This window comes from Prinia subflava, chromosome 13 (genome assembly GCF_021018805.1).
Source record: "Prinia subflava isolate CZ2003 ecotype Zambia chromosome 13, Cam_Psub_1.2, whole genome shotgun sequence".
In the NCBI taxonomy this organism is placed as follows: Eukaryota; Metazoa; Chordata; class Aves; order Passeriformes; family Cisticolidae; genus Prinia; species Prinia subflava.
In genome coordinates this window covers 14,851,070-14,878,108 of record NC_086259.1, presented here as the reverse complement: position 1 = coordinate 14,878,108, position 27,039 = coordinate 14,851,070, and the positions used below count along the sequence as shown (strand labels likewise).

General features: G+C 46.6%; 1 protein-coding gene across 1 annotated transcript in view; it reads left to right on the top strand.

Annotated features, from left to right (window-relative positions):
• Positions 1 to 25,999, top strand: part of NLRC5 (NLR family CARD domain containing 5) — a 34,151-nt gene extending 8,152 nt beyond the window's left edge. Inside the window, exons 7-48 of the mRNA XM_063410898.1 lie at positions 334 to 417; positions 763 to 846; positions 924 to 1,007; positions 2,482 to 2,571; positions 3,397 to 3,447; positions 3,813 to 3,878; positions 4,111 to 4,194; positions 4,531 to 4,614; positions 4,763 to 4,852; positions 5,453 to 5,518; positions 6,152 to 6,229; positions 6,646 to 6,729; positions 6,922 to 7,005; positions 7,973 to 8,062; positions 8,183 to 8,230; positions 8,665 to 8,730; positions 9,367 to 9,450; positions 10,174 to 10,257; positions 11,135 to 11,224; positions 11,334 to 11,396; positions 11,962 to 12,042; positions 12,683 to 12,766; positions 13,368 to 13,457; positions 14,357 to 14,422; positions 14,912 to 14,995; positions 15,070 to 15,153; positions 15,663 to 15,749; positions 16,195 to 16,275; positions 16,811 to 16,891; positions 17,280 to 17,363; positions 17,587 to 17,670; positions 18,164 to 18,247; positions 18,334 to 18,417; positions 19,091 to 19,174; positions 19,602 to 19,685; positions 20,518 to 20,601; positions 21,239 to 21,322; positions 22,073 to 22,156; positions 22,270 to 22,353; positions 22,835 to 22,918; positions 23,210 to 23,293; positions 23,717 to 25,999. Of these exons, the coding sequence (XP_063266968.1) occupies positions 334 to 417; positions 763 to 846; positions 924 to 1,007; positions 2,482 to 2,571; positions 3,397 to 3,447; positions 3,813 to 3,878; positions 4,111 to 4,194; positions 4,531 to 4,614; positions 4,763 to 4,852; positions 5,453 to 5,518; positions 6,152 to 6,229; positions 6,646 to 6,729; positions 6,922 to 7,005; positions 7,973 to 8,062; positions 8,183 to 8,230; positions 8,665 to 8,730; positions 9,367 to 9,450; positions 10,174 to 10,257; positions 11,135 to 11,224; positions 11,334 to 11,396; positions 11,962 to 12,042; positions 12,683 to 12,766; positions 13,368 to 13,457; positions 14,357 to 14,422; positions 14,912 to 14,995; positions 15,070 to 15,153; positions 15,663 to 15,749; positions 16,195 to 16,275; positions 16,811 to 16,891; positions 17,280 to 17,363; positions 17,587 to 17,670; positions 18,164 to 18,247; positions 18,334 to 18,417; positions 19,091 to 19,174; positions 19,602 to 19,685; positions 20,518 to 20,601; positions 21,239 to 21,322; positions 22,073 to 22,156; positions 22,270 to 22,353; positions 22,835 to 22,918; positions 23,210 to 23,293; positions 23,717 to 23,798 (3,382 nt within the window). The 3' untranslated portion in view covers positions 23,799 to 25,999. The remainder of the gene's footprint in view (positions 1 to 333; positions 418 to 762; positions 847 to 923; positions 1,008 to 2,481; positions 2,572 to 3,396; positions 3,448 to 3,812; positions 3,879 to 4,110; positions 4,195 to 4,530; positions 4,615 to 4,762; positions 4,853 to 5,452; positions 5,519 to 6,151; positions 6,230 to 6,645; positions 6,730 to 6,921; positions 7,006 to 7,972; positions 8,063 to 8,182; positions 8,231 to 8,664; positions 8,731 to 9,366; positions 9,451 to 10,173; positions 10,258 to 11,134; positions 11,225 to 11,333; positions 11,397 to 11,961; positions 12,043 to 12,682; positions 12,767 to 13,367; positions 13,458 to 14,356; positions 14,423 to 14,911; positions 14,996 to 15,069; positions 15,154 to 15,662; positions 15,750 to 16,194; positions 16,276 to 16,810; positions 16,892 to 17,279; positions 17,364 to 17,586; positions 17,671 to 18,163; positions 18,248 to 18,333; positions 18,418 to 19,090; positions 19,175 to 19,601; positions 19,686 to 20,517; positions 20,602 to 21,238; positions 21,323 to 22,072; positions 22,157 to 22,269; positions 22,354 to 22,834; positions 22,919 to 23,209; positions 23,294 to 23,716) is intronic.
• The last annotated feature ends 1,040 nt before the right edge of the window (positions 26,000 to 27,039 follow it).

The following is a 27,039-nucleotide window of genomic DNA, read 5'->3' as shown; positions in this document are numbered from 1 at the left end:
GGGATTGGAAGGTTAAACCTCCAGTTTGTTCTAGAAGAGAGGGAGATATGATATGAGAAAACTTGATCTGAACAGGATAACTTCAGTACTGCAGAAATGTATGAAACAATGAATTTATGAGTGATTGAAGGATAATAAGGTGACAAATCCATTCTGGCTGTATTTTTGTTTTTCCATTTTGATTAAGATGAACAAGAGGGTAATTAATACAGTAGATAAGAGGGAAGATGACAGGCATTTCTTTTCAATACAAAGGAAGGGTGAATCCTGCGAGCAAACAATAATATCAGCTTTTGGTGTGTTTGTCTTTTACTCCTTTTCTTCACATTTTAGCTTTCGTAGCAGGAGGTGTGGTGATGACTTTGCTGCTGCTCTTTCAAAGGGCTTACAAGGAATGGAGAGCCTGAAGAAACTCGAGTAAGTGTTTGCTTGTAACACCAGTGCCTTCTCCCTTCCTGCCTGCTCTCTGTAATTCCATGCCATTGGCTCACCCCAGGCTGATCTGTTCCGTGCAGTGTCTCAGGGTAGCTACACAGAGCAGCACAGACACGTGTGTCTCTTGTTTTGTGCTGGCATCAAGAGCAGTGTTGTGCTGCCCTGCTGGAACAGGAGTGTGAAGTTCTTGCAGTTCAGCCAGGCAGAGCCTCTGTGTCTGTGTGCTGGGGACATGGTGCAGGCACGGGTCTGAGACAGGATTGCCATGTGCTGCAGGGGATTTGAATCCTCCCTTTGCTTGCTCTGAGTGATTCTTTCTCTTTCCAGGTTGACAGGTGGGAGCATCACAGCTGAGGGGATGACAAACTTGGTGCAGGCTGCATCACAGTGCCTCCAGCTTGAGGAAATAAAGTGAGTGTGTCGTGGCAGTGACCATCAAACCAGCCACTCCTTCCTGGGGGCACTAATGAGAATGAATCCGTGTGCAGCTTGCAGGGCAATCGAATACGGGATCCAGACGTGAAGAGGGTGATGGACCTGTTCTCCAAAATGGAAAAGCTGAAGAAAGTAGAGTGAGTAAAAATGGCTTAAACCTTGGCTACAGTGAAGCCAAGCATAGCACAGAGATGTGGGGCACCAAGCTGAGGCACAGACATTTAAGAGCAAGCAGGGCTGTGTAGGACTCAGTTTGAGACAGACACAGCCTCACAGTTCTTATTTAGGTCTTTTAAAATCATCCCAAGGGAGCCCTGGCACCACTGACACCTCTCCAGGAATTACATGTGCTCAGCTCAGTGCCTAGCTTGACTTTTCCTCTTCTCTTCCTCTTGGTGAGGTTCAGTTGAGATGTCTCACCTCTGATTAAGGGAGGAAGGCTCCATCAGAGTCTTCCCAGCCTTTCCACAGCCCTCTTCTCCTGTGCTGCTCCTTCTAACACTCCAGAGCTGACTGAGAGGGACAGACTGCTAGCTAAACTCCCAGCATGGATCTGCAGCTTTTTAGGTGGAGAGAACCAGCCTGGCTGAAGGGGTTTAAAGCCCTCGAAGAGCTGCCAGAGGCAGATGAAGCAGCAGCAGAGCTGCTGTGAGTGCTGGAGTCTGAGTGTAGTTTGTGTGCCAGGACAGGGACAGACACAAAGCTGTGGGGTCAGAGCACTACCTGCCCAGCCCAGCTGAAAGGGAGAGCCTCTGCCTTTAAAGGGCTTCCACACACCCTCAGGTACAAGCAGGTGAATCCAAAATACCTGCAGGCATTGCTGGATCCCATCCAGGAATTAATTACTGGCCTTGCAGTGTGGTTAGGAGAGTTTAGAAGCACGGCAGAAGGAGGGAGGAAAGGAGGGATGTACCTGCTGCTCTTGCTTTCCTGGGCACACTGGATAACAGCTTGTGGGAAACACCAGCCTGCCCCCAGGGAAGCAGCTTATCCTCCAGAAAAGGCAGGAAAACAGTCCATTTGTAATCCTCACTCCCTCTCCCACCTCTATTACACACACAGAGGGCTCTTCTCAGGGCTGATTTCTCTGGGGCTCTCAGGAGCAGTGCCCTGTGGCCCTGAGAACAGACAGAGGATTTGTAGAAGCAAGATCTTGTGTTCCATATCTAATGAGGCCCAACAAGTAATGAAACAGAACGGACATGCAATTAAAGAATAAATCCTCAGGCTGGAGGGTTGTGTTCAGGCCTCCCTGCTTCAATAAGCCCTACTCAAATTGGATTTGTTGTGGTGGGAGTTTAGCTGCACTGTGGATCAGGAATTATGAACTACCTCCACTAACTAACCCAAAACTGGTTAATGATCTTTCTGCTGCAAATAGAAGAGTTATCTCTGATTCTAAATTCATGGGAGCTACAGCTTGCAGAGAAAGAACTATGGTCTGATAAGGCTGTTCTTGAGTCCTAAATCGAAATTTCAGAAGTTTTTGAGATATATATAGAAGATGGTGTGCTTCAGGATGTTTGGGGAACAGAGCAGAGGGTATTTGTGTAACAAAAGAATATGCTGTGGGGTCCAGCAGCTGAGGTTCTACTTTCCTCATGTTCACAGCCTGAGCAACAACCATCTTTCCTTGGGTGCTGTTCTCAGTTTGGCAAAGGAAGGCATCGTGTGTCAAAATGTTACTGAACTGTGTGCCAGGTATCGATACATGAGAGCTCTTACAAAAGCAAGTAGGTTGTCTCATTAGATGTTGACTTTAAATGGACACTGTTTTTCAGCTTAATTGTGGGGTAATTGAACACAAATCAGTTTGACTCCTTTTTTCTTTCTTATTGGAAACCAAATGTGAATTAATCATACTGTGTACTTCCTCTTTGTATTTTTAATAGGTCATTTTATCCTTGATCTATAAAACCATTTGCAGGGTGTGATATTTCTTCTTGTATAATGGAATTTAAGCTTGCTTTTAAGCTCTGCCATATACCAGAAAGGAAATTCTTCACCAACTAGCATAAATTTGCTATCCTTCATCTAAGTTTGGTGAAAATGTGTGAATTTAGCTCCAGCTCTGTGTTCCTTTAAATTACAGGTTTGGGGTTTTTCATGTGTCCAGAATGACAAAGAGTAGATTTTTTAGATCATCCTGGCTCTTGTGGTTGTCTCATGTTCTAAGTTTAACAGGCCAAAGTAATCCCTGGTGTAACTCAAATTGCATATGGCTTTTTCATATTTTTCTTGCTGGAAGGGAGTTTCTACCGAATCTCTTTCCAAAAAACTTCCAGTCTTGCAAAAAAAAAAAATTCCAATAATCCTGGCCCAATCATTTTTGCTGTGTGAGTGTCTCATCTGCTCTGCAGCCCCAGCTCAACACCAGGAGTGTCTTTGCCCCCTGAGCACGTGGCTGTGGCAATGAGTGGTGACGCAGATGTCAAGGACCAGGCTTTGGTCCTTCCCAAACACCTCTGCCAAACAAATGGCATCCTTCCACCTCTTCCCTGCCATTGACCTGGATCTCTTTTTCAGGGTGGACACCATGATCATTTATTTTTCTGGCCCCTCTGGGAAAGTTCAAAGGTGAGACATTTCACTTGTGGTTACGCTGGGTTCAGTCACGCCGATTGAAGCCATCAGCTCGGTGTCACCATAAACTATAAACCACAGTGACAGCACCACTGGTGCTCACTGCCCTTGCCTCTGGCAGAGCTGGGTCTGCCTGAGCAATGAGAAATGCAACCAAAATAGCTGGATTTGCACACACCTACAGCCAGTTCCACAGAGGCAGCTCCGCAGTGCCTGAGTAAGCTTGAGGTGCTGCGTTTCTATTGCTGAAAGACACAACACAGACCTTGTGCTTTCTGCTGGAAAATATTTACTGGTACCTAAGTTGTCAGATATTTCATGAAGGTATATTAAAAGCCAAATATTTTGCTTGTTTTCAGATCTTCAGATTTGATTTTGGAAGAGAATAAAGAACATGTAATTCCAACTAGACACGTGAATTTAAGGTAAGAGTAGACATTGAAAGTCCTGCTGGTGCATGTGATTTGCAGATGACAGGTACTATGGAAGGGCAAGAAAAGCAGGTGTGTTCATCCTTAAGGACAGAGGATATTTCCAAGTGTGGAAAAGCTTGAAATAAACTTGAATTAATTAATCAGAATGACAACAGAAATCCTATCTGGCCCAGCCAGGGGCACCCCCATTGCCTCACTGCTCAGCAAGCCTTCCTGTTCCCAGCTTGCAGGATCACAGGCTGTCTTCCCAACACGCCAAGATGATTGTGGCCATTCTCCAGAGCTGTCCCTGTCTCTCTGAAGTGGAGTGAGTGCCTCCTTCCCTTCCTGTTGAGTGGCTGTAGGCAGGGGGTGTGGGAGCAGGGGATGATAGGATCAGACTGGTTGGGGTTGGAAAGAGCCTTAAAGACCATAGGTTTTTCTAAAGCAAGATGGTTTGGGTCTAAAACATGAATCATGTTGCCCAATGGCTAAAACTTTTTGTCTGAATTTGATTCATGCAGAAATAAGCAGGGAAGATTGATCTGAGACACAAGAACAGTCCAGGCAAAAAAAGCAATTGTAGGAAAGGGAAGGCAAGCAGTTTTTGAGGGCTTTGTTTTTACTGTTCAAATCAGTCCCCACTAACTGGAAAATGCTTCAGTTTATCAGGCAACAAGCTTGGAGATGAAGGCTGCAGTTGTCTGCTGGAAAGCCTCCCCTGTATATCAATTTCAAAGCAGCTGAAGTAAGTGTTGCCTTGTACAAAACCAACCTGCCCTCCTCTGAAGGGAAATGGTTTCAGGCATGCAGAACAGGGTGAGAAAATTGAGCTGCTTCACTAGGACAGTCCTGTGGGATTTCAGGAACCAGCTAATTCCCTTTTTCTTTCTCAGCCTCAGTCAAAACCGCCTCTCTGTCGCTGGCATGTGCAGCCTGTTGCACTCAGTAAACTCCTGCCAGAAGGTGATGGAGGTGCACGTCAGGTATGTAGGTCTTGAATCATTCCTGGGGTTAATCCAAATATACAAGGCTGGAGTTATATTCTGAGGTTTTTGTTGACCTCAGGAGTGTGGTGGGTGAAGGACTTGTCCCAGGGTTGTTCCTAACACTGGCACTTGGTGGCACATGGCTGTAAGCTGATTTTATCAGGGCCATCGACCAGAATGTGAGCGCTTACAAAACTGGCTGTCCTTTCATGCAGGGGAGAGTTTTAAAAGGCTTCCCTGCTCTCTGCCTTGGGAAGTTTTGGAGACAGGATCTCTGCAGAGTATGAGAGCTGGTGACATCTCCTGGAGCAGAACTGGAAGTTCTCCTCTGTTACTTTCACTTGAAAACACACTGGAGTCCAAGTATAGCAATTTTGTCTGTGCTTTGTCTAGTGATTCAGAGAAACTGGATCATCAAATACTGTATAATTTGAACTAATCAGAATTTAAAACTGATGGAGATTATTTTTTTCTTGCTTTGGGGGTGTTTTAAGCACAAGTCATTAGTGTCATAACAGTTTTGCAGAACAAAACCAAACAAGAAGTCCTGTAAATAACCAAACCATGATATTGATTGATTACTTCTCTTTTTCACAGCCTTTGCCATGATACTGCAGTCCTGAGGTTTAGAGAAGACAGAGAGTTTGCTTCTCCTCCTCCTAGGTAGGCTGGGTGTGCACAAATGGTGTTATCTCAGCATCCTGTTTAGTTCTTGCATCCTGTGTGGGTACCAAGGGTAACACTCTACCTCATAACAGTTCCTGCCTCCCACCCCAACCCACAAATCTAAATTAGAACTATCTTCTGGCTTTCTCAGCCACTTTAAAAGTTGTCACTGCCTTCTGTAGTGTTTTATGTCTCTAGAGCACGTTTCATCCCACAGCACCCTAAGCAGAGCAGGTTGTTTAGTGACACCCGTGCTATCTGATAAAAGTGAGGGTGAAAAACCCAAGTGAATGCCACACCAAATTCTGAAAAGCTTCAGAGACCCCTGCAGTTCAGAACACTGTGCATTCTGGACCATGGTACTCCTAAGTCATGAGATGTTTGGAGTTTAATTTTTCCCCTCAGAAAATTATGGTTAAAGCAGCTCAACCCAAAGGTTGAATCCTCCATCAAACTTAGATAGAAATATCTCTTTCCCCTTCTCCCCAGCTGCCTGCAAGCTCAAATATTTGGTTACAAAAGGAGAGCTTGCAATTGGCAAGATTGGGCTGGAGCCAGGGTAGCCCCAGGGGTCTGCCAGATTGCTAAAGCAAAAGTGTTTCACCTTTGTCTGGTTTTATGCTCACTTAGGGAAGAGCCTGTGTTCTCTGCTGATCACCAACAACACGAGGAGGAAATCCAGACACCTACCACCTCCCAAAAAATAAGGTACCCTGGCCAATTTCCACTGTGTTTCATGCATGTCCCATCTCTGGGTCCTATTCCAATGTAACCTGCATCTCCAAGTGGTGAGTGACAGGAGAACTGGGACTGTCCCCAGTGCCAGCAGCTGGGGGTGCAGCTGCAGGTTCTGCCCTGGGTGGGGGAATGGCTGGAGCCCCTGGCCAGGGCTGAGCCCTGGTGCTCCCCCTGTGCCTTCCAAAGGACACAGGGACCTGCAGTGCCAGGCAGGGGGTGGCCCATCCCCTGGAGGCTCTGTGGGAGCTGCTAAACAGCAAGGTATTTCAAGGGGATTCTTTAACTTCATTATTATCTCATTGATTGTCTAGTTTTCAGAGGAGTGACGTTTACAACCTTGTTTGAAATCCTGCAGACCTGGGTGATTGAGTTCTTTTTCCCCATAGGCTGACAGGCTGTAACCTTCAAGCCAGTGACCTGAAGAATCTGTGTGTAGTGCTGAGGGAATGTGGCCACATCTCTGAGCTGGAGTGAGTCCCATGGTGTTTACCTGCAGTTATTTGGGATGCTGACAAAATGCCACTTGTTTGTTCTGCAGTGCTGTGTAGAGAGTGTGGTGGAGCCTGGTGGAAGATGTGGCTGTGCATACAGATAATAGAGCTGATGGTGCTCACTGGGGTCTTTTTTACTGTGAAAATTAAATGCTTTTCTTTAAATCCTAGCCTATCAAGTAACTATCTGGGAGATGAGGGACTTTTGCAGCTGTTTCAGTGCCTCCCCAAACTGAAAATGTTACGTTCTCTCACGTGAGTAGCTCCTTTTTTTTCCTTATGCACAGAGTGGGTTTTGTGAAGTGTTGTTTGTGGAGGCACAGTGCACATTTGGGAAGGGCTCCTCACAATCAAGGGCAGCAATATTCTGTGTTGGGCAGATGCACTGTGCTTCTGCTCTACCCCACCTCCAGTCCAGAACAGATGACTCCACTTGAAGCTTGGCTGAGTTCAGTGCCCAAGAGCCTCTGTGCTCACTCCTCCATGAAGGGGACAGGTGGTGTCATGTCAGGGGTGGCACCTGGTTTTTGAAACAGCCTGAGGTTTTCAACACTGAAAAACTCACTGAATTTTTCCTCTTCAAGTTCCTTGTTGGGAGGGGGAGCAGTCCTGCCTGTCCTGAGGGGAACTGAAGGAAGGGAAGTGCTGGGGAGATCCACCTTCAGGGGTGGAGTCTGAATTCACCTGCAGTGGTGTCTTGTGTTTATCTGGGTATTTCACCTGGCACCCCCATTGCCAGTGCTCTGTTCAGAACTGGGCCTTCAGGAGTGTGGCACCATTCTGCACTATTGAAAGAAATAGTTATTGTTCCTGTTTGATGAATGGAACTGTTCTCAAGCCAAGGCTGTTCCAGTCACAGACTATCTCACTAGAACAGGCTGCCCTGGGAGGCTGTGAATTCTCTGCCTTTGGAGGTGTTAAATGTTCAATGTCCTGAGCAGTCTCCTCCATGCTGACCCTCCTCTGAGCAGGAGAGTTTGGCTAGGTCAGCTCTAGAGGTCCATTCCAGCCTCAGTTATTCTGTGATTGTCTGAACACTAAAAGTGAGGGATGAATTTAAAAGATGGGAGGGAGTTGTGTTTTCAGAACTGTAGTTGGAAACACAGGCAGAAGGTAGCAAAGAAGCACCTGGGAGTGCTCACAAGGATCACTGTTCTGTGGCATGGGATTAATTTTTATCAGTTTTGCTTGCAGCAGCTGATTTCATCTTTTCTTCCTCTAGGTTTAACGACAACCAGATCTCCCTGAACTCTGTGTTTTTCTTAGCTCAGTCTTTAACTACACTGGAACACATTAAAACAGTGAGCCTCAGGTAGGACCAGGAGTATTTTTGTATTATTTTGCTATTTAAAACCTCAAGTGGGTTTTGAGGAGTGATACAGGAGCCTGTGCTGTCAAACTCCATGCTGATGATGTTCTTTTCTGCTTACAGCTTGGGACACACACAGGTGGTTCATCTGACCTTTTGGGAAAGAGTCAGGTAAAATCATACCCACTCAGAGAAGCCTTTGAAACTTCTTGTGAAATTCCAAACAGAGGTGATGTGTGTGTCAATTAAAGAGCCAAACTGCAGCCAGGGTGGGGGAAGCACAGGGAGCTGTTCCCTGGCTGATGGATGGACAGCAGCTCGGGGGCATGCAGCAGCCAGCAGCACCCAGCTGCTGAGACAGGCTGCAGTCATCTCCCTGCTGGGCAGGACACAGCAATGCCCAAGTGCTGAGTGGGTGCAGAACCCCCTGGAGGCTGGAAGAGAGATAATAAAGCTTTTTTTCATCTGGGGATGGAGTGAGCCTCATTCTGGCAGGTGGTGGGGGAAGGCAGATTGGAACATGAGGCCACTGCCACCACCTCACCCCATTCATACGGGGGCAGGAACACCAGCACAGCCCATGGCTAAGCTGCTCTTTTCCCCAGGAGGAGCAGCAGATGGAGGAGTGGCTCCCTGGCACAGCCCAGGCAGGAAGCAGGACGGTGCTTTAGGTATGGCAGCCCCATATTCCCTTTGTCACCAGGACTGGGGGGAGAGAGGACAGTGGGGGTCTGTGTGGTGGGTGGGACAGAGCCATCCCTCCAGCTGTGTCTCCTCAGAGAGGAAAATAAACAGTGCAACTTCTGCTTGGTTTGAGGGGATGGTCCTTTCCAGCAGAGGAAGCTTCTACCCATAAATAATGAGAGACAGATCTGTCTGGCTACTGCATCCATCCCATGGAGACCAGTTTGTCACCCAAAAAGGCTTCTGTGATTTCCTCCTTGGAGGAGGACATGGGAGGCACCATTTCCAGCCTTCCTCTGGGAGAGCCAGGGCAGTGTTGAGCAGGGAAAGATCCTGTCCCGTCCCCTGAGACAACTGAATCACCAATGATGTGCCTCTGAGGAGGCAACACCCAAAGTATTGGAATTATGGTGGGCTGGCTCTCTTAATCAGCTCAGGGATGGTGAAGTCATCTGCTTGTCACAGGTTTTCATTTCTCAGTTCTAGACTGAGGGTAGTAGAATGTGTGCAGTGGGAATGAGAGGGTCACCATGGCCTTGTCCTGGGTGTGAGGCTCTGGGATCTGCAGGGAATGCTGCCATCCTGGGCTTATGTTCAGCTCCTGAGTGCTTTGTTTGCTTCAGTCTCAGGGACTGCAGAGTGGGGCTGGAGGATGTGACCAGGCTGTGCCAGACACTGGCTCCATGTCCCCAGCTGACAGAAATTGAGTAAGTCAGTCTGTCTGTCTGTCTGTCTGCCCAGCCCAGGCACAGATTTGATGTTCAGGGTGGCAGCTGGTGTACACCAGCTCTCACCACATCCTCCCAGGACCTCCCACAGAACTTCACCCGCAGACTTGGCTAAACCCAGGCTTTCTACTGCCCTGTTTCAAAGAGAACTTGGCCTCTCCTGAGTCTTCCACATCACTGTGTAAAGGCTCCAGAACATGTGTGTGTTCTCATAATCTTCCTCAGTCCTGTGTCTAGAAACAATTGTTGTCATCTATTCCTTGAGACCTTGGCTTGTAGATCTTCACTAAGCCATGAACTCTGCTCCTGAAGGGCTGCTCACTCCAGGCAGGAGCTTGGCACCAAGAAAATTAGAAGAATACTAATAGGTCAGAACAAAAACTGAGTAATAGCAAATGAAAATAACATAATACCCTTATTGCCTGCATGAAAGACATTGGTAGCATCATTTTGTAAATGTACAGTAATGGAAAAGTAAGGCTCTTGAAACTGGAATGTTAATTGGCTGTAGCATGTAAAGAAACACAGAGATCAGGCTGTAAGGACTAAATCTTGCCCAGCTTTCCTGGCATTTCTGGACATGTCCTTTTGCAGAATTTGCCCATAACCCCATGTGTGTGTGCATGTCCATGTAAATGTTACAGAAGTAATTAGGGATTGAAACAGTTTCTCCTGGGTTTTGTTTCCTTCCATGTTTTACAGTCTGTCTGGAAATTCATTGAGTGACCAGAGCATTGAGAGATTACTGAGCTTTCTGCCATCCCTCTGCCACCTGACACTACTGAGGTAATGTTTGGGGTCCCTGCTTTGACTGCTCCATGAAACATTGGTTTGGAAAGTGTTAATACCACAGCAGACCCTAGGAACATTAATCAGTAATTGTAGACTAACAAGCAAGGCAAAGAAAATGCAGAAACGCATTTTCGCACCCATTCCTTTCTTGTTTCTAGAAGCCAAGCAGCACTTTAATGATATTTAGCAGAGGGCAAAAAAGGACAGGAGGAAAGCTGTCTGTCCTAGGCAAAGCATAGCATATAATCTTCATTTAGGCAGGTCCCCTGGAACAGGACTTCCAGCATCCATGACAAGTGTAGGAAATGTGGGTTGACACATGGTGACCACACACTCCTGTTTGTGTGCTCAGTGTCTCACAGCTCTGCCCCTGCATGGGTCTGACTTCCTGCCACACAGGACACCACAAGGGTTTTCTGGCATTTAGGCTGGAATTCAGGCCAGAGAAATGCTGTCAGGGGCTAGGGCACCCCCCTGTGTGGACAAAAACCCCAGAAGGAGCTTGGCTGTCTTTTAGAAGATGTCGTAGCATGGAGGAGCTGCAGGGTCTCATGAGACTGAACTTGCCCAGTTAGGAGGTTGCTTCCAGTCGGGGCTATCTCTAGTCCAGCAGCCCCAAAGAGGAGTTGTTCAGTGTAAGCCCTTGGTCTGTACTCCCTTTTTAGTCAAAGGGGACTAAGGAAGACTTTCCTTTAGCTAAAGGAACACTGAGTGCTAATGCTCAAGGTCCTTGCTCCCTCATCCAGAGTTAAGTGGGGTGTATCCAATCCTTTGTGTCTCAAAATGAACAGTGGGGAAATTGGGCTGTGTGTATGGGAGCCTCTCTTCTTAAGAGCTGATTTCAGTGTTTTTTCTTTCCCCTCCTTTACAGTATCAGGAAAAACTCCTTGTCCCCACGTTGTGCTGTTCTATTTCTCAGCTCCATCAGCCTCTGTGAGCGGATCAGAGTGGTGGAAGTCTGGTAAGACACTCAGATCCTTTGGAGCCCAGCAGCTGAGCCTTAAAGGGGCTGCAAAGCCTGTCATCTTTGCAGAGCAGTGCTGAAGGACTGTCTGTTGTTTCTGCTTCAGGTCAAGTGAAAATGCTGTCTTGCATTTAGGAGCAAGCACGCAAAGCCAAAGGACGTCCTGCAGGTACTGCCATAGAACAATTACTGTAATTCTCCTGTGGGTGTGTTTGAAGCACTTGTACAGGGAGCCAGATTTCCTCTTGTATTGAGAACTCCTGAACTGGTGGCCAAGGAGCTTGGGCTTAACCTTTAGGGCTCAATTCAGCTGCTTAAGTGCAATTCAGAACCATTTGGATGCATTGGGGTGGCAGAGGCCTGTGCTTTTCTTTTTCCTTTTTCTGGGCTGCTTATGATCATCTTGAGTTGCACCAAATTCTGCTGCATGAGCACCTGAACTGAGCCCTCATCACTGCATTTTCCAAATGTGTGCCTCAAGCTGTGGGTGGTGATCTCCACATGAACCTCTGTGTGACGTGAGATGGGCGATGTCTCCTGAGTGCCCCTGGGCAGGAGGCTGGGACATGTTCCAGCACCAAGGAGATGGCAAAGAATGGGAATGCTGCACAGGGACTGGTGTAAAGGGGCAGCTGCTGGTGGGCAGCTCTCAGTGCTCAGGCTGAGCTGGTTGTTTTAACCCTGGCCATGCTTTAACCCTGGCCATGCTTTAACCCTCTTGCTGTTTCTCACAGGCTTACAGGCTGTGCCATCGGGGCAAGGCAGGTGCAGCAGCTCTGCAGCATCCTGGAGCAGCACAGCCTGGCAGAAGTAGAGTAAGTGGGGCTTGGGGTGTTCCCATGGTCCTGAGCAGAGTCATGGAGGGAGGGCTGTGTTTGTGTGGTTCAGCATTGCCTGGAGTTTCCCAGCCTGTCTGCAAGGGTATGTGTGCTCATTCAGACTGCTGAGAAACAATCAATTGGTAATAATTCAGATCCTTTTGAGCTGCTAGGACAACTTCTTTGGGATTTTCACTCCATTACTGTTTTGAGACATTTGTTGCTTCACTTGAGCCTCTTCATTTGAGCCTGCTCTGGAGCTTATGCATGAGATAATTTCATAAGGCAGTGATTTGTTTTAAACAGACCTTTAATGGCTAAGTTAGGATTTAAGTCCAGGAAATTTGAGTTTTTTCTTCAGAGCTTCTCAGAGGAACATTGCTGTTTAAAAGAAATACAGAATTACAGAATAATATAATACTTTTTTTGTTGGAAAGGATCTCTAAAGGGCATCTAGTCTAACTCCCTGTCACGAGCAGGGACATGCTCAACTAGATCAGGTTTCTCAGAACCCTGCCCAACCAGGCCTTGAGTATTTCCAGGGATGGGGAAACCCTCACCTCTCAGGGCAATCTGTCCCAAAGGCTGAGGTTGTTCTCATCTGTTCCAATGGCCACATTGTTCTTCTGCCTTTCAGCCTCTCCAAGAATCAGCTGGGAGATGAAGGCCTGAGGTGTCTCTTGGACCACTTGCCTCGAGTGCCTGGTCCCTGCTCCCTCAAGTAAGAGAACGTGCAGTGAACCCAAGGTGTCCCAGCACAAGGGTGTGGGTGGGATCCTTCATGAAGCTGTGCTTGTGCTTGTGCCCTCTCCTGCCTTAGGAGAAAAGCTCTGACTGAACCATGAGCACAGCTCAAGACCACCAGGCTGTGGTGACTCAGGGTCTGATCCAAAACCTGCTGAAAATAAGCAAAAGTCTTTTTTATGAGTGTCAGCAGGAAATAGCAATGCCCAGAGCGGGGTGGTGTGACAGAAGCTGCCTCAGTCCCCAGAGTTTTCAGTTCATCACTCTTCTGAGTGTAGCTCAACACCCACAGGTGCTGTGAGCTGAGCTGTGCCCTGCACCAGCCTCTCCCCTTCCCTTTCTGGTGGGGCAGTAAATGTTCCAGCTGCTGCTGCTGCCTCTGTAGTGCAAGAGGAAAATTGCATTTGCTGTGTCTCCCAAGTCGTCAGTGTTCAGTGAGTGAGCAAAGCTAAAGGGACCCAGCACCCCACAAACTGCTCTGTCTTTGGTGCCAACTTGAATTTTGTTTCTGTGCCTGAGGAGCCTGGGGGCAACCCTGACTCCTGACACGTGAAAATCCTTCCTTCTCTTCTGGACAGTCTCAGCCATAATGGGATTTCTCAGGATGGAGTCCTACATCTCATAAATGCCTTTGTCACATCTGGAAACACCACTGAAGTTCAAGTCAGGTGACTGTTTTTCTTCATTAATTTCTGAGTCTTCCCTGCTTGTTTTCCTCTTAATTATTGAAAGTTTGTGGTCTTCAGGTAATAATGATGAGGACCACGTTTTCAACTACCTTTATGTCCAACTACCTAAAGCTTTGGTTTGTGCCCATTTTGAATGGCCAAACAAAACTGCCAAGCAGAACTACCATTCCACAGGGTCAGGTTATTTTTGTGTATAAACAGAGATACTCAGCTGTACCAATTAATGTCATGTATGTATCTGTTAATGAACCTCTTCAGGACAGGAGCCAGCATTTTCTCTCTAAGGTTCTCTTCAGTATGCTGAGATTTCAGAGGCAATAGAAAGCAATTTCCCCTGTTCTTTTAATTGGATTTGCATCTTTATCTCCTTTCCTCTTAGGCAAAAAATATCCTATGGGCTCTGAGCCTTGTGCTCTGGCACAAAGTGCTTTTCTCATAGATTCCAGTCATGAGACTGGGCTGTGCTGCACATCTGTGGGATCTTATCAGTGTTTATGTCCATGGGACCAGTTGGCCTGTTCTGAACCAGTTTTAACCAGGGCACTTCCATTCATTCCTGCAGTTAGAAGTTAGATTTGGGCTACTTTAAAGTCTCCTGTTGTACCTCTCAACAGAGTGCAGAGGAGGCAGATAAAATCAGGACAGGTCAGGATTGCTTCTCCAGACACCAGTGCTGCCTTTATGCCAATTTAGCATTAGTGAGACCTTATTGAAGCATTTCCCTGGGTGGGTTTATTTAGGAAGGAATGAGCTGGGGCAGGTGCCTCTGTTGCTTCTGTGCTGGATTATTTTCTGGAGTTTGGTATCATTAAATTCTGACCTCTGGGAAAAGTAGTAATTATCCATCTAAATCTTACACTCACATCTTCTCTGTGCAGTTTGTGCTCCAAAGCCACTTTAATCATCAAGCTGACAAGAGAAGATGATCCAAGAAAGATTTTGAGGTAATGTTACAAAGGTTTTGTGATGATTTCTTTGGTAAAGGTGGTGTCCTTTTTTGAGGGACAAGGCAGATAAAACCTCTCTTTGCTCCTGGCATGGTTTAATTTTACACAAATAGCTGATACATTCCCTTTGGCTTGCCTTCTGAGAAGAGCTTTCTCACATCTCAGAGAATCCCACATCCCTTTCTCTCTTTGCTTCCCCACTGTCTGTTCCTCACCTGGGCACCTGTAGGTGTTCCTGCAGCCCCTGTCACAGGGTCCTACAAAAAGCAGTGCCATTATAGTATACAGATGTTCTACCAGAACGTCTCAACAGATGCTTTTGAAGTGTTGCCACAATCTTCTTTTTGGAAACTCTTAAAGGGGTTTAAGGTTTTTGTGCCATCCTTCTTCCTCTGTGGGGTTAGGCTGTGCTGCCTGAAATTTCCAGCTCAGAAAGCCTGAACTGTTTGTGATGAGCTCAGGCTGTTCTCTTTCTCATCCTTTCAGACTGGCAGAGTGCAACTTTCAGCCAGAGCACTTGGAAAAGTTGTTCTTGCTCCTGGAAAAGTGCCCTGCTCTGACGGAGTACACGTGAGTTAGTGGCTCTTGGACTGTTTGGGTGGGTTCATTTGTGAGCTGCTCACTACAGGGAGCTTTGGTTCTAGGTCCTCAAATAACAACATGACAGTCCAAGCTGCAGGAAGACTTCTGCATTCCCTGAGGAAAGGTCTGGGGCTGCTGAAAATCAGGTACTGTGTAACTGTGCTTTTATAGATACTGATCTGAGACTGGTCTGATCTTCTAAGATCTCCTTTCATCGAAAACAAAAGTGAACTGTGCTTCTTGCAAAGGCAAATAGCATTGCTCTGAGAAATTCCCACGGCTGACTCTGTTGTTGGTATTTGGCTTTATCTCCTTGATTCCCTTGATTCTTGAGCCTCCTGCAGACTCTGGCCATAAACTGTGCTGGCTCTACAGACCCCTGGCAGCCTTACAAAGAAGGGTGATAATTCTGGTGGACCCATTCCCACTGCCAGAGCATCCTGCACTTTGCCTGGGCAGTGAATTCTCCCCTCCTCTGCAGGGGAGCTGGGCTACTTCTGCCTGTTCCCAGGTTGCCCCATTTCCCATGCAGACATCACTCTGCTAAGCCAAGCAGCTTTTCCACGTATTTAGAGTGTGGAACACTGAGCTGACAGAGGCAGAGATGGATCCATGTGTGTGAATAAAGCAGAGCTGCCTGTGTTCTGCTCTGCAGCATAGAAGAGCCATGGGTGTGCAGAGAGAGAGTCAGGAGCCTTCTAGAGCTGGCTGTGCAGACCCCTGGAAACATCACTGAGATCACGTAAGTGGCACTTAAGGTTCTTTCAGATTTCTTTTTTTTTTTAGCCCGATACTCTTAAGGAAATGAGATTAAAGCCAGCATTGGTTCTTCTGTTGTTTATTCACTGTCTCCTGTGCATCTGTGATCTATTTGCCCACTCAAACCAATTTTAGCCCAAATGGCTGGTGAGTAGAAGTGCTTAGAAGGTTTGTGGTCACACAACTCAGAAGGTTTAATGGGAAGGAGACCATGTTCCTGGCTGCCCTTGGGAGAAAAGGTGCAAAGTTTAGGCTGGTTTTGGAGCTAATTTAAACATTACAAACCTCTTCAGAGATGGGTTGTTAGCCTTCATGTGCCAGCATCGCCCCGTCCCATTCAGTCCTCCTGATTTTTCCTATGGAAAACTGTATTTTCTTCCCTAAGGGGTCCACAGGTTTATGCTGTTCTCTAATCTCTACCTTTTCAGGATATGTAAAGATAAAACCCTCTTCCAGCTAGTCACAAGATTCCCACATTGCCTGGAAAAGACAGAATCAGTCATTAGCAGGTGAGAAAGTGACTATTTATCGTTATTTTCTGCTTGCTCTGAATTTCACTGTGGGATGAAAAATATCTTCAGAGTGTCTTAGGCTCCATGGGTTCAGTCTCAGAGTGCCTCTGTGCCTCACATGTGGAAGAAACCTCATGCATGTGCACATGTCCTTTGGGCTGCTCTCCTTCAGGCCCATGCTGGACCTAAACAAGACAAAAAAATCCCTCTGCCTTCCTGGGAGCAAACAGGAAACAGGAGCACTTTGAAGACTCTTAAGATGTGCTGGCTTCTGCATGAGCCTGCAGAGAGCAGCAGCAGTGTCCTTTTGCTTTTGTGCAGCTGAAGGAAGAGCAGCTCTTGTCCTGGGCAGTGGGGATGGGCTGTGTTCCTCTGCACTGGACTGTGACATAAATGGGACATGGCAGGAAAGCCCCAGGTGGGCTCTTGAAAGCCCTGATCTGTCCCCAGTCGTGTCCCTGGGGGACACCAGATGCTGCACTGGGCTCTGCTGATCCTCACTGAGTGTTGTGCTGTGTTTTTGGTCCTGCAGACTGAGGCTGTACCAGCCAGAAATCAAGCACTCCTTCTGCCAAAGGCTTTGTGAAAAATGTGCTCAGCTTCAGGAGCTGAGGTGAGTTCTCAGGTGTTGTAAAGGATTTTTAGGGAGGGGAGCAGCTTGTCCTGGTGAGTGCAGCACTCTGAACACACAGCAGGGCACAAGAGAGGCCAGTGCAAGGTCCCAGTCCCTGCCCTTTGGGTTCCCTGCTTGGAGTGTTTGAATGGAAAACGGGAAGGACCCATAGACCTGGTGGCTCCTGGGGTATCCTTTGAAATCATCCAACTCTCCCAGTGCCCAGCTAAGCTATACTCCCTCACCATGGCTGGGAGCTCCCATGGGCCAAGTGCCAGTGTTGTGTCACTCCTCCATGTCCCAGCACTGCTGTGTCTCAGCTGTGCCCTTGGCACAGACCCTTTGTCACCCCTGCACAAAGCCCAGCCCTGTTGTTCTCTCATTGCAGATGGTCTCACGTGGAACTCCACGAGGATGAAGCAGAAATGCTGGTCAGGATTTTGCTTCCCCTTCCAGAGCTGAAGGTGTTTGGGTATGTCTCCAGCTGTGACCTTCTCCACATATTTATTGTTTGCTCAGGCCAGTCCTCTTAGCCCTGCACACAAGGAGTGTGCAAACCTCTCCAAACTGGCTGGTCCCTGATGTCTGTGCTGCCTGGGATTTGGGATGGGGCAGTTTGCCTGTCAGTGGAGCAAAGTCCTCTTCCTCAGTGTGCTGAGACCTCATCTTCTCATTTGATCCTTGCTGTTTTGCAGGCTGACCTCCAGCAGTGTTGCACCAACTGGAATCGATTATTTGATCTCAGGCTTGCAGAATTGCCAGGCCATTGAAGAGCTCAAGTGAGTGTGTCCTTAACAGGCTGTCCAGAGGCTGCCAGGTTTTTCTAGAACCTTCAGTTAAACTGCAGCCTCTCTTCTGCATGTACTGTGGACAGATGTACTTTTCCAGATGGCTTCCAATAGGGAAGAAGCAACAATTCTTTTTTATTTGAACAGTGAATGAGAGAGACAGAGATCAGTAGTCTGTGGCAGGGAATTCCAGTGGAGTATCAAATGTTTTGGTCGTGGTTTTTTGGATCTTGTTGTCTTGTGGTCACAGTGGCCCCTTGCTCCATGAGGGGCTGGGCTCTTGCTCCAGAGATTTGGTATTCTGTTGGTGTTTCATCACAATCCAGACAGGTCCATCAGAATTGCATCAGAGAACAAACTGAAATTATTCACAGGGACTGAATGCACTCCCTGACCTCTCCCACTCTTGTTCTGCTCCCCTCTGTGCAAAGCACTCACAAAACTGTCCCTGGGTAGTTAATTCTACCTTTATTTCATCTTCCAGCCTGGGCTGCATGGATCTCAGCAGTGCTGCCATCCCTGAGCTGGTGCTGGGGCTCTGGGAGATGCCAGCCCTGAAAAGGCTGATGTAAGTGTGTGCCTGCAGCTCGCCCCTGGCCTGCCTTGGGATGTGAGTAGCAGGAGTTTACATTCTCCTGGGGATGTTGTTTGCAGCTTGAACCACAACAGCCTTGGGGATGATGGCTGCTCCAGACTCGCAGAAGCCTTGAGGAAAATGCACGACCTGGAGGAAATCAAGTAAGTTCCTCCTTCCTTGCAGAGAGGTGACCACCAGTGCCAGCATTTGGAGAGAACCAGATGAGCTTATGCAGTGTTGTAACAAAAGCAGGGAGGTTGCAAAATCCTCGTGTATGAGGTACCTTGGACTAGAGGAAATCAGAACTTCATGTTCAGAGGAGGGGTCTTGGGTCTTACCCCAATCTGCTGCAGTCATGTAGAAAATGGATTAAACAGAATTTAAATCTTCCCTGGGATCCAGAATAGGACTAGAGACTCTCTTCTGTCCTGGGAGAGCCTCAGACCCAGGATTTTCCTGGTCTGAAAGGATTTGTATCTGGAGCCAACCCCAGGCTTGCTCTGCTTTCTCCCTGTCTCTCTTGCCAGATGCTGTCCATTCTCTGCTGTAGCAATTTGGAAAATAATAACAACCTGTCTTCATCCTGTCTTGGTATTTTGGCTGAAGTAATTTCCCACCTGTCAACAGGATCCAGTGATTTTAATTGTTCTTCTCAAGTTTTTAAATTCCTCATTAGCACCTATTAATTTTTTGTGAGATAGTTGAGATAAACAGCTCTTTGATTCTGCTGGCAAGGCCCAAGGTGTCATCCAGCAAATGGGACATATTAAGTAAGATCTTGTACTTTGCCTGCCATTTTCCTTTACAACACAGCCTTCCATCTCTTCTTTAAAGTTTAAGCCACAACAAGATTGGAGATCCAGGCCTGATAAGTCTTGCTGCTGTCCTGCTGGAAATGCAAAAGCTGAAGAAAATCGAGTGAGTCCCTTTGTTTTTTCATCTGTTTCAGTCATGGCCGTGGTTGGTGGGGAAGCCTTCGTGGGAATCCCCGTGTAGGGCTCTCTGAGATGTGGATTCAAACTGCTCCTTCTCCTAGAAAACAGAAATTAGAGCATCCAGTCTCTTTGTTAGGCTCAGCTCTTGGAGTAACCCTTTTAGCTTTTTGAAATGAAAAACCTGGAGATGACTTGAAGCAAGAAAAGGAAGTTCCCAGTTCTGTCTGCAAGAGGGAAAACTGCTCCTTCCCCGCAGTACCTCCAGGGCCAGGAGTTACTCAGCACTTGACAAAAGAACCTAAAAATCCCCAGACCATTTCCCTCCTATCACAGCAGGCAAACAGTGAAATATCTTCAGCTGGTACATTCTGGTTCTCATTCAGTCACTGAGAGTCTCATGTTTATTTTAGCCTTTCAGGGAACTGTCCTAGTCCTGCTGGAGGGGAGAAGCTGGTGGAAGCTCTTGCCCATTGCAAGCACATCAAGGAGTTACTGTAAGTGTGTCATTTCAAATGTCCTTTTGGGAAGCTGGGCAAAACCCCAAGGCACAGGAATATGGCTTCAATAAAGCCAAGATCAGTTTTACCATTAATTCCGGTGACAGCAGGGTAAAAACTCTGCTACACACCACAGAAATGTGTGATGCTGGGTGTGGAAGGTTTAGGGACTGGTTGCTGGATTGTCTTGAAGACTTCCAAGGACTGTGCAGTCTGCATTAGTGGACTAATGGATTCAAGAGCTGAACCTGCAGGTTTATAGGCAGTGTCTCAAGCACAGGAGCTGGTCAGTGCCTGTGTTGCCCAAGAAATCACTATTAGTCTATGTGACTGCAAAAAAAGTGAGGGAAATGGACAGATTAAGGCTTTACTCAGTCAGATCTAGTGATATTCTATTCCAGACCAGTTTAAAGAACATATGTGTCTTGTTATATTAAATAAATAAATTAAAAAATAATAAATAAGGAAAAGCTAATAGAACTGTCCTTGTAACTTTCAGATTATGGTGTGTGTACTAAGGTCACATGTGAAAAAATGCAATTTCAGTTCAATTCTAGCTCAGGTAACTCAGGAAGGGAGACAAGTGTGCTTCTGGGAAGCTCAGCTCAGTTTTACTTCCCTGTTTAACTTCTGCTGCAGGATTTCAAAACCTTATTGTTTCTTCCTCCCAGCCTCAGAGTCCCTTGAATCAGGCACACTGGGTCCTTTCAGCACAGTCCCAGCTCATGTGGGTGAGGAATGGGGTCACACATCCGTGTGGGTGGCACACAGGTGAGGAATGAGGCTCTGGACCTCACTGCCAGCAACATTTCATTTCTGCTTCTTCCAGACTATCAAGGAATGGTTTTGGAGACAGGACAGCAGTGACACTTGCCCTCTGTCTGCCTCACATGACCAACCTGAAGATCCTGCAGTGAGTGTCAGCCAGGAAGGCTGGATATCCTGGGGAATAAGGGGCCTGTTGAAAGAAGGGATGGGGAAAGGCACGGGCACTGCTTGTTTAGAGAGTAATTCCAGCGTCCCAGGATTGAGAAACCCTTCCCAGTACTCTGCTCTAAGTGTCACATAAACTCTTCTTGCTTAATCTCTTGCAGAATTAGCTACAGGAACCAGGAAGAGAGTACACAGTAAAATAAGCCTTTAAATTGGTTTTAAGTATGTTGGTTTCTGATGGAATGTAAGCATAAAGATCAGCCTCTTTTATGGACCCTCACTTTTTTTTTGCAGGCACCTCTGAGTCATTTATTTTCCCTGAACTCAGTGATACTGTATTTTTTAAACTTTTGTGGGAGTCTTTCCAGGATTCTAACATGTAGGACTTTCTTGTACTGTTTTACAGTAACAAAGCAAGAAATTGGTGAGTTAGAAGTGGTCATGGGGTTCAGTTAGCCTAGAAGCATCTCTGCCAGCCTATCATCAAAAGATAACTTACAAAAGAATCCCAGTAGGTAGGAGATCATATCTGGTTAGGTTCTTGGCAAGTTAAATACGAGCTTTTGTTACAGCTTTATTCCAAAATAATCTTCCAATGCTTATGTTTCCTTGGTTAGCTTCCAGAACAATGACATTGGGCAGGCAGGAGGGCTGGAGCTGGCCAGAGCCCTGGTGGTGTGTGAGCTGCTGGAAGAGATAAGGTAGGTCATGGCAGGGGCACTTGGGATGGTGCCAAATGTATCTCAGGCTGGTTTGGGTTGGAAGGGACCTTTGATGATCTCCTCATTCCCTGCCATGGGCAGGGACATTTTCTATTGGACCAGGTTGCTCCAAGCCCCATCCAGGCTGGCCTTGGACAATTCCAGGGATGGGACAGCTACAGTTTCTCTGGGAAACCTGTGCCAGGGCCTTACCACCCTCAAGAATTTCTGCCTCTTAATATCCAATTTCATCCTGCCCTGTGTCAGCTTGAAGCTATTCCCCCTTGTCCTGTCTCTCCAGGCCCTTGTCCAAAGTCTCTCTCCAGCTCCCTCATAGCCCTTTTAGGTGTTGGAATGTCTTCCCATTCTCCCCTACTGTCATTTCCTCTCCAGTCATTAACTCCAGTATAACTCTTCATTTCCAGTTTCACATGCAGCACATGATGTGCTGCAGATCTGTCCCTCTTTGATACAGGTATAACCCCATGTTTCTGTCTGCAAGCAATTCCCTGCTGCAAGGACTAAGGTTTTGATTACAGCAGGGCTTGTCCCTCCCATTGTACCAAGCAGTGAATTGATTTAAAATTGCTGTGCACCAATCTGGCTCATCCCTGCTGTCTACAGAGCCCTCACTGAGTCTGGGTAGTGGTTATTAACTTGCTAGTTCACACAGTTGTGTTTTCATGGTGGTTTCCTCAGCCTGTACCTGCTCTTTCTGCACCACTCAAAGCTTTTCCATCACTCTTACAGTCTATCAGAAAATGGCCTTGGGGAACAGAGCATCCAAGCCCTGTCCAAGGGGCTGCCCTGCTTCAGACAGCTGCGGAGGATCGAGTGAGTGCCGGGGCATGGGGGCTGCTGGGCAGGGCAGGGCAGGGGGCTGTGCTCCCCCCAGCTCTGGCACCAGCACACCATGCCCTCTGTCTGCTCTCTCCCTGCTGCTCCAGCCTGAAATGCTGTGGAATCACTGATGGTGCTGCAAAATCGCTCTCCCTCGGCTTCCGACAGTGCCCCTCCCTGGAGGAGATAACGTGAGTGTGGGGATGGAGGGGGAGGCACCTCAGCAAGCACAGGGCACTCTCACTTCAATGTCTGCTCCTCTTTGGAAATTCAGGGCACTTCTGGCCCTGCTGAACACTTGTTAACACTTTCCACCAAGTACTTTCCAGTGGTAAATGCACCAGTAATTTACTAATTGAGCTAACAGATTTCATGGGGTAAAGCTGTGTGCTCAGCAGTCGTTTCCATCTTTCACATCCCATTCCCTGGGCCTGCAGGACCCCAAGGTAACCACAGTCTGCAGACACTCCCTGGTGTCTGATCACACATGGAAATATGTGATGAAATGGAGGAAAATCCTCAAAATTAAGCTTGTAATCCAGGGGAGTGTTTACCTGTCATGATAAGAGGGTGATTAGCTCTTGCAGAAAGGCTAATCCACGAGGGGTGATGTCTCAGTAGTGGCACTGGTGTTTATCCAGACTCACAGCTGGGATTTCTTGTCTGCCTTAGACTGTCGTGGAATGCCCTTGGAGATGGAGGAGCCCAAGAGCTGGCCATTGCTCTCCCAAAGATGGAAAAGCTGAAGGTGTTAGAGTGAGTAGAGCCCTGAGAAAAACCCTGGGAAGGCTCATTTTTCTGTCACTGAGCCTTCAATCGGGGGACTTCCTAAAAGGGGATGTACATTAGGAATAAGAAGCAAGCTTCTACAATTTAACTTCTTGCTTAACCTGCTCCATGCACCAAGGGCCAGCCTTGCCTGGCTCATACACATGAAATAGCATTTATTTTATTTTATTTAAGGTGATCACAGCATGGGACTATTCAGCTGTTTCACACTCTGGATTTGGTTTAGATTTCAAAATTCACTTTTGGTTTTTAAAACAGCCTGGAGAAAAACCGCATTGGAGCCTGTGGGGCCACAAAGCTCCTGGAGGAACTTGCCAAGTGCCCAGAAATTCAGTTCATAAGGTGAGCAGATATCACAGAGCTCCGTGGCTGGGTCTTGGCTCAGCAAGGAGAAGTCAGGGTGACAAGTCTGGGGACAGATGTGACCCATGCCCCTGGGTTAGCTGGCAGGGAATAGGGTATTGCCGGGAATGCAGACACAAGACAAGCTGAGGGTTTTTTAGGACAGCTTCACCTCCTCAGAAAATCCAGGGAAAATAAGGAAGTGAAAAGCTTGCTGGCTTTAAATGAGGCAAAAATGAAGACCCAGTTGTGTAATATCCCCCATCAGGAAGTTGTTGCATTTGTTCTTAAAAGTTTTCTTTCTCTCATTCCTTCTGGTTTCACTTCTGATGTACATTCCTGCCCTGTCCCACTCCCTCCTGGGGTCCACATCTCCCAGACACTTGGGCACCACACTTGGTGACATGTTTGCTGTCCTTGCAGGCTGTGGGACAACCCAGTGCCCAAGAGCCTCGCTGAGAGTTTGACCAGCCAAGACCCAAGACTCTGCTTCTCCTTCAGCTAGAAAAGAAGATCTTTGCCTCTCTAGGAGTTGCTCTCCATCCTCCACTGCCCTCAAAACTGCACTGAAGAACCCAGGAACTCAAAGTTCCTGCAACTGAGTACTGTAACTATTGAGTTTTTCTTTCCTGCACTGAACCAAGCATGGACACTGGGGTTTTTTTTTTTTTTTTTTGTTTGGGTTGTTTTATTTGTTTTTGTTAGTTTTTTTTGTTTGTTTTGTTTCTTGTGACCTTTTATTGTACAGAAGAGCAAAACACTGTAAAAAACTGCTGCTGAGTACACAGTATGATATTCTTTGTGTAAAAACACTGAAACTCTCTTCAAGAGAATAACTTCCCAGAAAGTTATTAGGAAATAGTGATAAGAATGCTTATGTACTAGATATTATTTATTTATGTACTGCCCTAGTGAAAAAGGTACACCATCATCTCCATCTAAGCTTCAACTGTGTAAAAATGTAAATATCTAGCCTTTATTTTGAGGGAGGGCCAGTGGGTGACAGAAAGAATAGAAACCATAATTAAGTTCTCACACACAAAAAAGCAGATATGAGGTTTTCTCAGAGCTGTGAGATTTTTGAGTCACCATCCCTGGAAGTGTTTGGAAAATGTGTGGATTTGGCCCTTGGAGACATGGTTTAGAGATGAACATGTTGATGCTGGGTTAAGAATTTGGCTCAATGATCTTAAAGGTCTTTCCCAATCTTAACCATTCTAGGCTTGCATTATTCTAGGATGAGATTCATCTTCTCAGGCACTCACAAAGCCAGCAGAGTACTTCATTATGCTTAATTGAGATAACCCCTACAGGGTGCTGCAGTAAAAGAATACACATCCTCCAGGAGAGAATGTAATTTTTTTTTTACATTTACATTTTACTCTTTTTTTTACATTTTTATATTTTTTACATTTTTTTTACATTTAAATTTTACATTTACATTACATTTGCAAAATTGTAAACTGTCAACATTGTTACAGTTGAATTGCAACTGGCTGCTTGAAAATAATCTGTAACTGTGTGAAATTACTCTATGATCTTTAGGGAAAAAAACACAGATTGAGTTGGAAGGGATCTTAAAGAGCTGAGTCCAACACCCTTGCCATGGGCAGGGACACCTTACACTAGAGCAGGTTTCTCAAAGCCAGGTGGCCTTGAGCACTTCCAGGGATGGGCAGCCACAGATTTTCTTGAGAGGAAAAAAATAAAGAAGGGTAAGAGAAAAAGTAATATTTGGTTTTGTTTTCTTCAAACCAACCTCATTTTCACACCTTTTGCCTCCTTTATGTGGAAAAAAAAAACAACTCAGGACGTTTGAAATTTCAAGTCATTGCCCAAAAATGATCAATGTTTATACTGTGATGGAAAGGAAACACTGCTGTTACCACAGATTTCAATGAGAAACATTAAAGGACAGAGGTTATAAAACAGCTTGTAAGAAAACTGCTCTGTGTGACACAAATGTGCTGCTACTGACTATTTTCATCTGGGGTTTTGTAGAGCTTTTTGGGGTTTTGGACTGATTGCACTAACCTCCTTCAGGAGAAGAGAGGGGTCAAATAGCTTTAAATGCTGTCCACATGAAAGATGCTTCAGGTCTCTAACCCCTGAACCCCAAAGCCCATGTGGATGTTGGAGCTGTGGGGACTGCAGGGAGAAGATCCCAAACAACAAATTTGCTGCTCCTTAGAGGAGACAGAGAACTGCCCTTGGACTTGTGGAATTCTGGCTTGTGTCACAGGAGTGCAGCCACACTGTTCTCATCCATTACCCTATGTTATCATGTTTTCCTTACATGTTTGGGCTGTAAATATCTAAGTCTTGTGGTGGATTTATTTATGGAATTTTGTTTGCAGCAGTGTTTGCCTGGGGGAGATGTAGCTGATCTGATTTGGGCGGGGCAGGCATCTGGAATGAGATAGAAATGCTGGTCCAGCAAATCTTGGAGCAACTGGTTGTGAACAGGTGGTGCTGGTTATTCCTGGGGGAGCCACTGTCCCTATTTAAAGATCAGCATCATGCTTTATGACAGAATGACGTGGTGGGGTAAAAGTGGGACACACTTTGCAGAGACTACTCTGAAAAGGGTTTAAAAACAAAAACAAAGGAAAAAAGAGGCTATAATTCAATGGAGTAAGCAAGTACCACATAAACACCACCACTTACGAAAAGCTTCACCAAATGTGGTGAACTGATTTGAGGAAGGAATTCTTCCTACTGAGGTAGAAGCTGTGGCTGCCCCATCACTGGGAGTGCCCAAGGCCAGGCTGGATGGAGCTTGGAGCAGCCTGGGCTAGTGGAAGATGTCCCTGCCCATGGCAGGGGGTTGGAACAAGATGATTTTTAAGCTCTGCTCCCACCCAAACTGTGCTATGATAGATGAGCTCGGAGGTTCCCCCTGTGCAGTTTCCCTGATTCCTGAAGTCAGAATTGTCCATCTGTACCCTGAGGTTTGCAGTGACAGAACACATCATGCAAATACTCTTGCAGCACTGCCCTTGTCTTGAGATGTTAAAGAAAGACTCTGAAATCCAACTGCACATCTGCATTCCTCAGGGTTTTCCCCAAATTCAGGACCCCAGTCTGCCCTGAGAGAGTGGCCATCCCTACAGGAGCCAGGGAAGGGAATTGCAGGAACACACAGAGTCTTTTCCAGAACACCAGGTGTCAGCAAAACCCCAAAAATGGGGAATGGTTGTCTGTAATCCAGCGGTTCAGGATAAAAACGGGCTCTGCGCTGTATTTTATGTGCATGGGTTGCATTTTTTAAAGATCAGATTTGGACTGAGTTGTGCATGGAACACGGCTGGTCTGTGGTTCATTTCTCCCATGTAATGCCAAGGGCGTGCTTCCCATTTCCATTGTGCTTGCAATGCCCTCGTTCCAGCTTGTGCTCGTTTCTGAAAGTTTCTGAGGGGAACTTGGGGGCTTTGTCCAATTTGGAGGGGCTAAATGAATCTTCTGGAATGCAGGAAGACGTGAGGCCATCAGGGATTGTGTGTGATGGCCGAATAACAAACCAATTCCCAACCTCCTAATTACCGTGGGCCATTTTTAGAGCTGTTACTATTCGGTTTCGGATTTATCATGGTCCAAAAATGGAAATGCATCAGGACTCTCTGCACACCCCTATTGTTTCAGGCTGCCTGCAGTCTCTGGAAGACAATGTCTGAGCTAGTCAGTACTGGTTTCGTACACAGAAGGCATTTTGCCCCCTGAGACCAGATCTTTAGAAAGAAACACTG